At 39.9% G+C, this 15,526-nt stretch overlaps 1 protein-coding gene across 5 annotated transcripts in view; it reads right to left on the bottom strand.

The window, feature by feature from the left end:
- The window catches only part of lrrfip2 (leucine rich repeat (in FLII) interacting protein 2), a 39,004-nt gene that overhangs the window by 21,644 nt on the left and 1,834 nt on the right, over positions 1 to 15,526 (bottom strand). For 4 of the 5 annotated variants that reach the window (XM_079560205.1, XM_079560208.1, XM_079560206.1 and 1 more), the window contains exon 3: positions 9,130 to 9,216. In XM_079560205.1, coding sequence (XP_079416331.1) covers positions 9,130 to 9,216 — 87 coding nt within the window. Of the gene's footprint in view, positions 1 to 1,036; positions 1,094 to 1,321; positions 1,376 to 2,115; positions 2,194 to 3,422; positions 3,513 to 4,021; positions 4,088 to 4,169; positions 4,218 to 4,853; positions 4,926 to 5,356; positions 5,396 to 5,789; positions 5,853 to 7,866; positions 8,094 to 9,129; positions 9,217 to 15,526 lie in introns of those variants that run through there. The other variant, XM_079560204.1, reaches the window with a different exon arrangement.

The following is a 15,526-nucleotide window of genomic DNA, read 5'->3' as shown; positions in this document are numbered from 1 at the left end:
TTGAGAGCACAGCAAAGTATGTTTTCACGTAGACAGTATGTCAACAGTTAATTAAAAGCAAAATCTACAGTTCTCAGTCAAAAGTTTGGAAACACTTTCTCTGTATAAGCTTTTTCAACACTATTTACATTCTTTGATTCTCACTGAAGGCGTTAAACAATGGAACTATGTAGGAAACGATGTAAATAGTCTTGAAATAGAAGAAAAAGCAATACATTAGTTTCCAAAGCTTCGACCGATACTGTAAATTTGCGCTCGCACTTATCTTGAAAGTCACGCATAGGCCTGTCACGATAACAAATCTGAAGTTCGATATATTGAGGCAGGAAGTATCGCGCTAAACAATATTATTGACTCTAACGATACTGTCAACTCTAAAACATAAACCTTTATTCTAAAAGTGCATCATCATATCCTAAAATACCACACAAGCTGCAATTAATATGAAATATCATCTAACTATTTGCTTCAGAAACAAAGAAAAAATAGGGGGAAAATCATAATAAATGTACAGACGATAAATATCGAGCCCAAAAATGTATCGTTTGTCTGTTATTTATTGAACGATAAGTCGATAAAGTAATTATCGTGACAGCCCTACTCAAGCAGCCCCTGATTTCATGCTTGTAATACCAATGTTAAGCACTAAGACTATACAAAACCAATAGAACAACTCATCGTCTGTCATAAGTGGAGAACAGGCACACATGCTTTTGCACTTACTGCAGCTTTACTGTAAGCTGAGAAAAAAAGTTATACCTTTACGATATATTGGATACTTTGTCAAAATGGTACAAAGAACCTCTCAACTCCTGAATGCACCTTTCAGGCATTTCTGCTATGATCATTATCCCGGTCAGAAATCACTGCAAAACCAATCTTCATTTCACAGCTGTGTTTCCTAATGTAAGCCGTTCCTCTATTTTTATCCTCGTTAGTAAGAAAGCCCACATGCTGGAGTCGGGAGTTAGCGGTGCGGATGTGTATGAGGTGTTAGCTGCCGTCATGCGGTTGTGGGCAGTGGGTCGGGGCTCACCACAGGGCTGCTGCGAGTGGAGCTGGCCCCGGAGGAGTACCAGCTGTATTCAGAGGGCTGCGGTGGGACAGGAGTCAGGACATGTGGTGAAAATGCACTGGAAGGGAGTGTGGAACTAAAGAGAAGCTAAATAATGGTGGCTAAATAAAAAAAAGAGTTTAAGAGATGATGTTGCTAATCCAGGGCAAACTTAGCTTTGTGTTGGACTTCAAAATGATTATTTATCTGTAAAAAACACCAAATTTTTTCTTCATGCAGTCCTACTCCTACTAAAACGTGACTTACAGCTCTCGAACTGTAGCCCGAGCCGTACAGACCAGTGTCGTCATAGAGGGAGGCCTGAGGGGCACAGAGCGGGACTCAGCAAAACACAGTGTAAAGCATGAATCATTGACAAGTGAGCCTAGCAGGGTCAAAAGAGTGACACCTTTTATAACATAGAGGCTGTTGTTGTATGTAAGAAGTACGCAAGTCATCATAAACTAAAGCCACTGACGTCATTAACTTGCCACATGGTTTTCTTTTATGCAGTGTTTTTGTATTGATAAAAAGCAAGTTTTATAGGGAGTCGTTCCATACAAGATTTTATCCATTTGTCAACGGCGCAATGACAAACTGCTTTGGTTGTTTTGACCCTTGCGGCTACTACTAAACCTTGTCAATGGAGTGGATAAATTGGGCCCTAAATAACGTTCTTATTTCTAGTTGCTTGTTTCTATTGAGCAAGTGCTGAGATAATGGGGAAAAAGGGGCAAATCGGACTAAAGGTCACTGTCACTCTCACTTTTCATTGATTGGAGTCTTCGATACTAAAAGATGTCTATGATTTGTTAACAAAAATGCAATATTAATAACGCCACTTGTGCTGTATCCGAACACAAAGTAGCGTCACACAATGTCTAGTCTTATCTGACTCCAAGAGAATCTCAAGCACCCTCTGTGTCCTGGGGCTAAATATAGTGACTCCTGACCACTTCGGCCTTCCAATCCGCTGAATGTGGAAAGGAAGGCCAAAGTGGTCTTCTTTATCGGACTGTACAATTGTAAACTAAGGAACACGGTGCTCCGGACTGACTGACCATGCTTTGGCTACGGGACAGCGAGCCGGCAGTGGAGGCCGCAGAGGAGGATGAAGTGGTGGTGGTAGTAGTGGCAGCCTGTCGGAATAGAGAAGTAGCAGGAAATTGTCATTGTATAAAGTGAAGGGAGTCAGGACAAAGACGTGAGGTGACTGAAACAGCTGAAGTGAGTGGGAAAAAAGGACATACAAATTGTGCTGAGTGAGGCGCGTTTAGGGCCTAAAGGAAAAGTTGCGGTCATGTGTCAATCTATTGTTCAAGGAGAAAGTTGTTGAATGAAATTAAATAGATACTATTCAAATAAATATACAAATTCAAATAAATATTCAAATTGTAAACGCCCATATGATATTAACCTCTTAACTCCCGCCTGAACCGAGAGCATTTTCTCCAGGTCAGCTTTACCCAAATCCTGTAGGCCAGTACAACGCCTCATTTGAAAGCTAAGAGCTACAAAACTCATCTAAATGGATCTTTTTCCTCACGTCATCAGAATTTTTTTCCATCATTTTTTGGGGGGTTTTCAACTCATTTTTGTAACTTGTTTGTCAAATACTACATTTTTTGTCACTTTTTGTCACATTTGTCCTTTTGTTGACAAATTTGTGTCAATTTTTTGTCACATTTTGCCACTTTTTCAAAAAAATTCGTCTTTTTTTGTCAATTTTTTGGTCATTTTTTGTCAGTTTTTTTGTCTACGTTTCTCACTTGTCACATTTTTGTAAATTTTTGTAAATTTTTTGTCACATTTTTGTCACATTTTTCATAATTGTTTCATAATTTTTCGTCAATTTTTTGTCAGTTTTTTTGTCCTTTTTTGTCAGTTTTTTGTCTAAGTTTTCTCACTTTTTTGTCACATTTTTGTCATTTTTTCATAATTTTTTTGTCCGTTTTTTTGTCCAAGTTTTCTCACTTTTTTGTCACATCTTCATCATTGTTTTCGTCTCAGTTCTGTCGCTATTTTCTCACCTTTTTTCCAGAAGCTTTTGGATTGGGGTAAAGCCAAACTGGAGAAAATGTGCTCAGTTCAGGTGGGAGTTAAGGGGTTAATGCTCATTCACAACAACTAGGCCAAATGAATGGGAGCCTTAAGTAAAATGTGTAAACCAGAGTAGATCATTCTCACAGTTGGTTGAAACTAAGAAGACCGTGTGACACACAACATTATCTAAACAATGGCTGATGCAAATAAATTGGCTGAACATAGATTTCCAATAAAAACAATGTATGCTATCCTCGGCACAACCCCTATGACCCTTGTCTGCGCATAACAATACGAATGCTTTTGCAGGTAAAGGAGGACAGACCCGCGGCTGATATGAGGAGGAGGTGGTGGAGCCGGCAGGTTTGGTCTTCGTTAGACTGGTGTAGTTCCTTTGATCGTGGTACAGTCCCGTCTGGAAGGTAACAAATGACACCCCCTCAAACACAGCAGAGACAACCTGACTTAAAGCTCTTCAAAAAGGGGTTCACACACAGCTGGGGCAACACGAACAAGCACGTCTGCAGTGCAATGCATGGCACACACGCGAAAATATTGATAAAAAAAGCGAAGGCAAAATGTCCTCAAGAGGATCTGGATGTATTAAGCATGCGGCTATATCTCATTAGTTGCTGCTGATGAAGCCTCTTAAGGTGAGAGGCGAAAAGTCCTCAAGACGAAAACAACCAAACTTATTCTACCACAACACGCTATGCTAACTCCATTCTGTTAACGGGAAAGAAAAGCTAAACAAAGCAGTTACCAAAATGTTAATTATAGTAATATGAGCAGCTAGCCATTAACCTACTACTAGCCCAAAAGCGAATCAAAAACAAACACATCTTATCAGGTTAATGTTATTCTGCAAAAATCCAATTTCCATCATATTTCTGACAACATGCAACCCAACATTAGTGCACAAACCAGTAGATCTTTTTTGGAACTGGAGGAAGACTTTCTATGGCCATGAAGGTCACTGTACACAGAGCTCTAAAGACAAGTTAAAATGGAAATAAATGAAAACTATAAAAAGTGGGATAAACTGAGATTAACAAACAACACAAGTACATACAGTGGACCGGGAGCTCTTGAGGGCAGAGCTAGTGGAAAGGCCGTCAGACTGAAGAGGGGAAAATCAAAGTTAAAAGATGGAAAAAAACAAGATCTCAATCCAGGACTTTTCATCAACATTATCCAGAGCTTTAGTACGTGCCACACAAACTTTGACCGAGCACATGAGTAACAGTGACAGCAGGTTAGCAAACAAAACAAAAAATATGCCTACACATACTTCTCAAATCCAAAACTAGTGTATATTGTAAAACAAGTCGGCAATCTTTCTAAAGTTTTCCAAGAAGAGCAGCACGGTCGTTTTAAGCATTCATGCATGTATCCACGTTTGACCATGCACGTTCTTTGAAAGGCGAAATAATTCTTTGAAAATACAAAACCCGGAAGCTACCAGCTCACTCTGTCTAAAGTGGAAACCAGCTACATGGCTTTAAGACCTTATAAGGAAAATATTTCTACTAAAAAAAAGGTGACATTTTAATTTTCTGCTTTTCCATTTGCTGACTTAATAGTGGAGGGGAAAAAAATCCTCCAGAATGTTGTAAAAAAAATAAGGTAATAAACTATAGACCAATTCTCACTCTCGCAAAAAACACTCATTATACTACGTGCAAAAATAGACAGGAGGTTATGAATGGATACAATGCGTTCTTTGCCACTGCACACACATGCACACTCAACGCACCAGGAGATCTTTTATACGCGAAGAGGAGCGACTTTTAGTGGAGCCCAGGTTCTGCAAAGCCGATGAGGTGGACTTCATAATGAAAAGAAACAATTAGGCAATCACAGATTTTCCACAAATCTCATTCCGCTGCTACTGTAACCCTAAAGCAACATGGTCCTAGTTAGTTTTTCTTCTGCGCTACAATAAACTTGAGCTCCACCCGCCCAATCTCTTTACAAATACAGTGTGCTGGGTCTAAATTATTCTTTCATACATTTTCATTTTTCAAATATCGAACGATAAGTCAATACAGTCAATAATCTTTGTGACAAGCTTTGAAACAATGTCAGTCTCGATCACAAATCCTGTCTGAAACCAGTGAACTATGCCATGGCCCTAAATGGGGATTAGCCTCCATGTCATTCAAGTGCTTCATGTTTTAGCGGGGTCCGTTAACAGCAGCTGACACACATTAGCGGCTTTGTGCTGGTGTGAAGGAAAGGGAGCATTACTGTACGCACCCTGTAGCTTCGGACCGACATGACGTCATCCTCTTTGCCCTGTCGATGTGGAAACACGGAGTCAGCAGCAGAAAACCAGACAGACACCAGGGATTAACGCAAGGATTAAAAGCTCCCCCATTGTGTGGTCTTAACTTGACACTTTGAATTGTTTTTAGGTTGCATAAAATAGGCCCACCGTTTCTGATAAACTGCATCTTTTCATTCAAATAGTCACAAGCTTCTTCCCAAATATGTTTCTTCCCTGTAATGTCTACCAAAGAAATAAATCTGGAGTTTATTTCTAGAATTGCGGCGGGTTTTGATCTGAGTGGGCACCATTGAGAGACATAGGCTTAAATTGAGAAGGTAATTACTAATGGTCCATAAAATGTGAGGAACAGAGACAGGAAATAAAGAGATGAGAAAGAGGAAGTGTGGGGATGATACCGACCCGGTGATGGTTGCGACTGCTGGCCCTGCTGACACTAGAGGCTCGGGCCTTCTCTGAGTCAGCCTGCAGTCAGGAAGGAAGGAAGGAAGGATGGGTGAGATTACAGAGGGACAGTGAAGGAGCGGGAGATGTGCAACACAGCAACAAAGACGTCTCTACACAAACACACAAAACATGCAAAACTCCCGCCGTTGTCAAGCAGCTCGATGTCGACCTTATCACAGCAATAAAGATAGGGCAGTCAAGGATCCTTCTTTCTGAACTTTGAGTGCAGGGAGTTTATAGAATTCCAATAGCATTGGGATGTTTCAAGTATTTGATAAATAAGCATTAAAATGAGTGATAACTGAGGCTGTACCATGCTTATCATGGGAATTTACCACAAACCTGAACTTTTATGAAGGCTCAAAAGCACTGTACTATACTATAATACAGCTATAAGATTTTTGCAAAGGAATGGGTCTGCGCTTGTTGTAACGGGTCAGAATACTTGACTCAGCTTTCAATTTTAGTTTCTTGAGGGTGAAGGATCAAACCCCCAAACCTTCTGGTTTCGGCTTTTGCAGCCAAGCTACTCCTGCCCAATAGCAATAGCCAATAAGAAGACTTTTAACTTGATCAAATAAATATGTTCAAGCTTTTCCAAATTAAAGAGATTAAAAGATAACAAATGCACAAAATCCACACATTTCTTTCCATGCAAATATATTTTAAACTTTCAAAATCTTCATCATTTTGTAGCATTTGGATTCAGGATAAGCACAGCAAGAGGTCCTAACCACGCTCTTGCATACAGTCTCACCAAAACCTAAATAAAGGCAAAGGCCAAGGTCTGGTCTACAAACACACACAGTTTCGGAGCAAGTCGTCTCCAAAGCAAATAAACACATTTTTCCACAGTGAGCTACAGACTGAGTAGCTATAAATTGTTAACTTTAGGGTTGAACGATTCTGGAAAAAAAGTCGAAAAAAGAGATTTGTTTCAAGCAAGTGCAACTAGATTTGTAACTTTAGATTTTCAAATCATGGTTCAAATTAAAACACATTCAGGATCCCATACTTTTCAGAACAAGTTCGTAGAGCTAAACTAAAGGGTTGAAAGGTTTTTATGAAAACTGTCTTTGATACCCAGTGAAGACACCAGGATATTTGGTATCTGCAGACATCATATTACGATCTTCTACCAAAAAATAAAACAAAACTGGACTTGCATTTAAAAAAGTTGCTAATGTTTCATTGACTAGCCCACATCTATACATGGGGGGCGTGGGGTTCACCAAAACCAGCCAAGAGGAAGCTCCCTAGAGTGGAAGTGAAATGTTGGCAACACTTTCACTGCAAAAAGTAATCTTGAAATGAGTTTTAAGTAACTAATTTCAAGAAATGTGGTTTTATCAATGATTTTATTCTTAAATTGTGTAAAAAAAAACTTGCCACGTCGACAGATTTCTTGAAATTAGACACTCAAATCAATGACTAATTCACTTCACTTATTTCTCAAAAGTTTTAACCCTTTAATGGTTTGCTCAACTATTTGGTAGAGCACACTTTATCTACCAAGTGTGTAATACTCAAAATATCCAGCTTAGATATGGGTTGGACTAGTTTGGACTGGTTTATGCTCATTTGGATTGGTATAGACCTGGTTAAGACTGGTTTAGATCAAGTTTGGACAGGTTTATGCTTCTTTTGACAACTTTTCTACTGGTTTAGACTAGTTTTATAGTTTTAGGCCAATTCAGATCAGGTTTGGACCGGTAAAAAAACAAAAACAAAACATTGTCATCTAGGTTTGTTTTGTTCCAGTAACCCATGTGTGTCATATTCAATCAATATTGTTAAACTGCTTCTACTCCTGGTCCATGCATTCTGACCGATTCCCCACGGTGTTAGTGAACCTCAAACCTCATCCAACTCAAAGTCAGCTTTTACAGTTTCGTTTTAAGTGGTAGAGGTTTGACATCATATTCCTTGAATTCGTTTTCCAACCGTAAATCACAACTTCAATTCACTCTCTCAGTGCTGGTTGTTTGGAACACCGCAGGCAGTGTTAGTTAGTGCCACTCCATCGGCCTACCATCCACTGGTGGATCTGACCCCATTTTCTGTTGCTGCTGCTTGAGTGGTGGTGGTAAGAGAGCTGCGAGGGGAAAGGAAGAAGCGCCAGGAAAAACATACAATCACTGACCGCTGCGAAAACTGCTGAAGTGAACAAACCGGGGGCACATTTACGCATCTGTGGACATGCAGCACTTTCCAGGGTATAGGATATTTCTGGTTGTGAGTTTTGACAGCGCTACAAAAAATACACTGGGACTTTCTTTCTTCAATTGGTCATCTGTAAAACTCCGGTAGCTGTGGGACAATCAATCAGTAAATCAGGAAAAGTGCCAATGAAAGCCATTTCAGTCGACAAGCACGTACTGTATGAAAGCAAGTGGAAATGGATTTATTGACAGAACTAATTCCAACTTAATTAAGGTCATAATAGCTTTATAAAGAAAACAAACACAGGCATAATTTCAAATCAATTGGCAAAAATGCACTGATTATACCACTTACATGAAAGCCTATGGGGATATAGTCTACTCTGTGGCCATTAATGTAGCTGCGGTTGTGAGCCTTGGTTACGAATTTTATATGACATGTGGGCTGTTAACGTAGCCACATAACCCGCAATATTTACTTTGCAAAAATTAATAGGGCAATGGTTATAACATGCTTCACTTTCAATTTAAAACCATGATATGTCTGGAGGGAATAGTGAAGGCTCACACTCTAAATTGAAATAGGCATAATGACTCATGCTTTTGAAGCTATTCTTGTTGTTTTGCCTTTGCCATAAGCTCCCTTTCGCTCACTGGGTGGCGCGTCTACATTTTGGTTCCGTTATGTGTATAGTCCACTGGCATCTAACAAGGTCCTGCTTTATTCTGTGTGTACAATAAAGTATTATGGTGACTGCACAGGGAGCTGTTAATAGACTTTGGTTGGAGTTCGACTAACAATCTAAATGTGTGTGGTGGGAAAGACATGACAGTTCCACAGTAACAGAGTCCTAAACTCACAGAATCATGTTGTGGCAAGTTTTAAATGTGATAATTATACTGCCCAATTTAAGAACATTAAGAAGAAAGCAAGACAGTTCATTTCTTCATGTTGGCGACAGTGTTGGGCACAAAAAACAATAGAGGGTATATCGAGTTTCCCTGCCTTCCCACATAGATAACAGTCCATTTCTTACAAATCAATACATCAGCCACAAATATGAGATGACGCTGATTGAGAAACTTATTTCTTTCGTATTCCTGGTTGATTGTCCCATGATTCGTTGCTGTACCTCTTTCTGTTGCCTCTCGAGCTCCCGCATTCGGATATCTCTGGCCTCCGCTCGGGCTGCCCTCTTCGCTGCCAGCCGCGCCTCCGCCTGTCGCACAGAAAAAACATGAGCACACTTGTCATCCACCAGGAAAAGAAATTAATAGGAATGTTTTATAGAGACACTGACACACCCGAAAAATACAGCCAAATAACGAGATAACAGATCTGGCACGTGGACTTAGGACGTGTCAAGTTATAGAAGGCAGTGAAGAAGGAGACACTTGGAACTTGGAAACAGAGAAGTTGATGGTAGGGCTGGGCGATATATCGATATTTACGATATATCGATATATTTTTAAACGAGATATGGAATTAGACCATATCCTGTATATCAGGATATTTCAAATTCAGATAAGCTGTTAGGTTAACAAAAAGAAACAGGTCATCTCAAGCTGACTTGTATTTGCTTTTTTTTTTTTTTTTTAAAAGGTGCATCTTATTCTTACACCGAGCTCTTTATATATAAATATAAATATAAATGCTGCCCTATTTTATTTTCTAGGCTATTTTTTATTTAAATGTGCACCTTATGGAGCTTTGTTATACAGTGTTTATCTTTACATTTTATAGTGAGTTATCAATAAAACTACTCATATTTGGCTTTGACATTTCCTTTCACAGCTCTGACCTTGTGGAAAAAATATCGGGATATACATCGTATATCCATATTCAACTAAAATATATCGGGATATGACTTTCGGTCCATATCGCCCAGCCCTAGTTGATGGTAGACATTATGCTGTACTTCATAGTGGGCAGGACATTCAACAACACAGAAAAAAAAAAGAAAATTGTAGTCTACTTTCAAGCGTAACATTTGTTTTGTCTTTCAGTATATTGTAAAAGCGTGGGGGACTGGGACAGTAAGTTGTGAAATGTGCTTTTAAACTTGGCCCTGGAAAGAATTGGTTTGTAGAAGTACATGAGAAAAGCTAGGAAAGACTTGAACTACCAATTTAAAATTCACACTCTTTCATTCAGAAAAATCCGATATAGTGCCTTTAATGCAGTCAAATGCAGCAAAAATATGAAGTAATTACGCAATATTATTCCAGCATTAAATGACATATGCCAAGATGGAGAGAGTTGTGCCTCATATTTGTGCTTAATTTTTAATTTTTAAGTAAAGCACAGAGAACTGACATCACTTTAAAACTCTCAGAAAAAAGCAGCAATGGGAGTTCTCTTCACCATCAATCATCACATGGGAAAACACAAAGTAAATTACGTAACTCCCAATCCCCGTTGGAAAACAGAATGAAGAGCAAAAAACGAAAGTATGGCAAACACACACTTGCACATACCCAGAGGAAGCTTGAGAGATATGTTTTTGGATAAATGAAAAATGCCATTACATCGACGATTAATCAAATCAATGTGCTCAACTTGTGCTTTGCTGCTTATGTGTTGACAGTTGAACTCCACAGGTGTCATCAGCCCAAAGCAGAGGGGGATCACATTAACAAAACAGCATCAATTTACTTGTTGACATTTTCACTATGACTAATGAAAAAGTGAAGAATGAATGGTGATGTTTTAGATTACGAATCATATAGTGACTAAAAGATTCATAACGTAAAACATCACCATTCATTTTTATAGTCGATTGCCTACTGTTGTCTTGATCATTTCTCTCTATGGGGCAGTGTGAGTAAGTGGGATGCCCCGCTGTCACCAACATGTGTTACCCATCAGTTTGAGCGGGTTAATTCGACGACCTCTGGGGGGGAAATTCCAGCGCAGCACAAACAAGCTGTACCAATGGAGCGCAGGACTCGGCCAGTAAACATGGGCATTTCACAATAGGGAAGGATGAAACTGAAAAAGAGGGCCAAGATAAACTTCATAACCAAGTCCGCAGAGATATTTTTAAGTCATTGACCCCCAGCTGAGGCAAATATGAAGTCATTCAGCAAAGAAGCCTGGTCAAAGAGAGCAATGACTAACAATACCAAAGGAGAGGAACATAATAAAAACTTCTAATAAGCATACAAAGCTGGGATTCTGTATGCAACCCCCCTTTATTAACAACATACTGGACAGGTCAGCACTTAGAAACCTCACCTCCCTCCGGCAAAGAGTCGTCAAACACATTATTTATGAAGCCTAGTCTTTATCTTGTTAGAAGACAGTCCATAAATACCGCTAGTATTGTACGCTGTATCTCCACACAGCATTCCTGCTCCGTCTTATCTGCAGAGCCAGAGAGGAGGCCTGTGGGCATAGGACTATTCTCATCTCGACAGGAGCCAAGACAAGACCAGGATCGTAACGCACAGCAATTGATAAGGCAAGGGCAGGCGAGTCTCACCTACGCATTTAGGAGTTGTTGTGTTGAGGATTTGCAGGTAGATACAGGGGCGAGTTTAGCTGCAAGCAGCATCAGTGCCAGGACAAGGATAAAATAAGCATATTGTTTCACAGTGATAAGAGCTGTAAAGATGACTCATCAAGTCGGTTATATAAGCAGATTACAAGTGGGATTGTGAATGAGAAATGGGTAGATGATAAATCAATATAAAAAACTTTGATTTTTTTAAATGTATTATAAAAACTTAATGACCAAATTAAGACCTTGGAACTGGTGTATTCATTTTCTCAGATTGGTGAACGGTGTGCATCCAATCAGGCACTTTTTATGACAAAAAAAAACTGTTCAAGAAATGACAATATTATATTATTGTCTCGTCTCACAGCAAAAAAGCCTCAGGTTTGTTTCCCTGACTGAGTGAGAGGACCGAAGTCCTTCTGCCGCTAGCTAGGCAGACCAAAGCTAGTTCGATGTCTGGAGATACCTCAGGGGGCATTGCACTGCAGCAGTATGACAGCATGCCACAGAATCGGTCGAAAGCAGAAAACAAATTTCTTTATGGGGACAATAAAGTATGTACTGTATATCGCCTATTGTAGAATTTAGAATGTTCTCACATGATTATGGAATCCAAGAAGGAACAGTTCGCATGGAAGTGTGTTTCTTATCTTTCTTGTATAAAAGCGCATTGTTCTTGTTGATAAAGGTGAAATGAGAGTGGCCTGTCGTCTGCCAATACCACAATCTGTCTGTCTGTCTGTGGCTATGCTGCCCCACAGCTGAGCTCTGTCTGAAGCCTACTATCTATAGAAGCAGCTCCTCCACCACATCACGCTCCGAGGGGAAACCTGAGCAGCCACAGCACACCCAGCAGCACACCTCCAGCCAACACTCGGGTCTGTAATTTAGTAAGCTATAACTTTACAAGAGATCAAGAGCTACAAGCTTGTTTAAGATTTTTTTAATCAATTCCACTGACAATCTAATGCATCTGCTGCATTGTGTGCCAACATTTACAATTCTCTCTATATTTATCAGGAAGCTGCTCTACCCAATTTCTCTCATTTTTAACTCAGTAGCAGGAGCGAGATGGATTGAAACAGCCAAAGCTCTGACTCGTTTCTAGCTCTCTCAAACTCTTTTGCAAAGCTCTTCACAAGCATGAATTCACAGTACAAACTTGAGTAAGGAAATGTGTTAATTTCATTTGATTCAGAGCTGGGTTACCCGTCTAGTGAAGTGAGCAACTGGGTCGCTGCAAAGAATTGAACTTCATCGGATTAACAAAGTTTTCCGATTCCGATTCAACTTGAAGCAACAGGGAAAACGTGGACCTTGAGTTGGTGATTTGAGTCTCACTTTCCCTGAGATATAAATTGAGTGAGAGCATTATCATCTTGTAAATACATTGTCCAGCACATTATTACATTAAAGACGAAAGATTTTTTTATACAACAACTCAGACCGTTTTATTCAGTGATGGTCAGTGTTTAAAAAAAAACTGCACCAACTGCTAAAAGACCTGTATTATCAGGGGATGAAGCAGGATCAGACTGTGTTGACCACACAGCAGCCTCGCCAGCAGTGTTTGGATCACACTCACATAAACACACACTGAACAAGGATGGAAACTGAGAGTGACACTTTGTAAAGCTATTCAGGACAAATGATATCAGCAACAAAAATTATACGGACTATGGACCTCCACGAAACAACTTCCTGGTTTGTGTGAAAGTTTAAAGGGGCCAGATGCAAGTTAGCCATTTTATACTCACTACTGCCACCTCAGGTCATACGTGTAACTGCACTTTCTATATTAAGCTCGTGCATGACGGCACCTCTGACCTGAATTAACACCTTTTTGAGTGACAGTGCAGGATTTGAGGCAGTTGTGGTAGATAAGTCTGGGCTCATTCTACACCTTAGGACATTGTTGAAACATGTAGGGGGGGGAAATACTTCATTTTATAAAATCTGTATAGTCCCTTTAATATCACTATGTTGGACACCGTTTCAATACAAAGGGTCAGTTCTATATTGTTTCCTCAAACAGTGATTTGTCCCTTTTGTTTGGACCTGGTTTGTTCCTGCTTTTGATAGATTTAGTCTGACCTAAACTAAACTAACCTGCTTTAGAAGTGGGGTACGGTTTTGCCCTGGTTCAGCCCAGGTTTAGTCAAGAGAGAAGGGCCTTGTTTGATCTGTATTAGAACAAGCTGGACAATCAAAATCATTGTATTTGTATAAAACTTGCCAACACTGTAGTTAAGACCTCTACAAACATCCTGAAATACATAGGAAATGTGATCGAAATCAGAAAAAGCTCATGCAGCCCTAAAAAAAACCTTTAATAGACCTGATTTAGTCCTGGTTTCCCCCTACTTTATTAGTTGGTTAGAACCTGATTTCCTGGTATTTCAAGGTTTAGTCCAGAATGATGGATCCTGCTTTGTCCTGACTTAGATAATGCTCTTTAGAAAGCCAGATACTTCCTGTTGTGATACTTTGTGTATTAGTGTAAGCTTGAGAATCACTGTCTAGTCATAGTCTAGCAGCCTGCTGCAGGTAGCTGGTATTCCGACTCACTTGTAACATAAGAGGCTTCGACGTGTGCTGCAACGACGCAAGCTCAAATTCACTCCCACCAGCAGCAGCATGGACGCCCCCATGCCAATACTCTGAGGCAGTTTGTTAGTAAGTCCTATTAAAAGTACACGCAAGTGATTGGAGTGAGCGATCGGGGGGAGTGTTGACGTTCAGCAGTGCCAGCTTTATGACCCCGTGAACTCGCAGTACAGTTGATCTAATCTCCAGTTCGCCGCAGCACAAAGGCGTTCGGAGTTAGGAGGAGCAGGCTGGGGAGTGTCAAGTGACTCATGTTGCTATGATGGGACGTCAGAACTATAAAGAGCAAATGGAGCCTTGTGCTTTCAGTCTGCAAGAATGAGGCGCTGAATCACTTTCGAACTTCATGGGAGAAACTTTGTAACAAGTCTGCTATTAGCTTAGAGATCGTCCTAGGTGAATGGAAGGGACACAAGACATAATTTGGCTTTCAAAGTACCCAAGACTGAGCAGGCGGCCTACTAAGCAGTTTTAAATCAGGACTCTTTATAATGAAATGTACAGTACTTACTTAGAATACATTTTGAACACATTTCTGTGAGGTAAATGGGTTGTGCTAAAGTAATCGATGGCAGTAAGGTTTTTGTAATGATAATTTCTTGGTAGCAATTTCTAGCAGAAAACACTGAAGGATCTGACAAACTGCATCCTTCTACACCAACTTAAAGTAAACCAAATGTGAAAGCAAAGCTGACCTTTAAAACTAATCTTGAAATACTCTGGATACTGTATGAAATGAACGTCTACTTTTTTCAGCTCTATATATCTTTGCCTTGCAGACACAAAATCCTTCACACTTTGAAAAAAAATGAATTTGCACAGGAGTTTTATTCCCCTCTGAAGCAAGCCAAAGGAATGGCAGGCCTGCTGTTGAACCAAATGGAATAATCCCTGGGCAAGTTGTTACAAGCCGTGAAGCTTCTCCTTTCTGCCTGTGTTTTTCCCTCAAAAGGAAAACACCACAAGTCATGTCAACGTCCTCCGTGGTCCCAACCAGCTGCCTCCACCTGGTTTAACCATACACAAGCGCACTAGCAAAACCTGTATGGCCACATTTTCATATGTGCAGCCATTTTTTCTTGACCAACACACCTGAGTTTAGTGTCGCTAAGGAAACTTTATTATGTAACAGAGGTATTGTTTTATGTGGAAAACACATAATTGGTAAGTGAAGTTGGCATAACAACTGGCTGAACTCAATTCAGAAGAGAGTCAAACTGTTACTTATAGTCACTTATATGCTTATGGCAAAAGACAAGAAGGTATAATATTGTGCAGCTTGTTTTGACACAATGGAGGAGAAGAGCAGACTAGGCGGCCACCATTATCTCCTCTCTGCATTTAAAACACTATGGAAATTGAGTTGTTGAAGTCTCCATAACCACTAGCACGTTATTCAGCTATACTGACAATAAATACG

Source organism: Gobius niger, assembly GCF_951799975.1.
Source record: "Gobius niger genome assembly, chromosome: 7".
In the NCBI taxonomy this organism is placed as follows: domain Eukaryota; kingdom Metazoa; phylum Chordata; class Actinopteri; order Gobiiformes; family Gobiidae; genus Gobius; species Gobius niger.
This window is presented reverse-complemented; position numbering and strand designations above follow the sequence as displayed.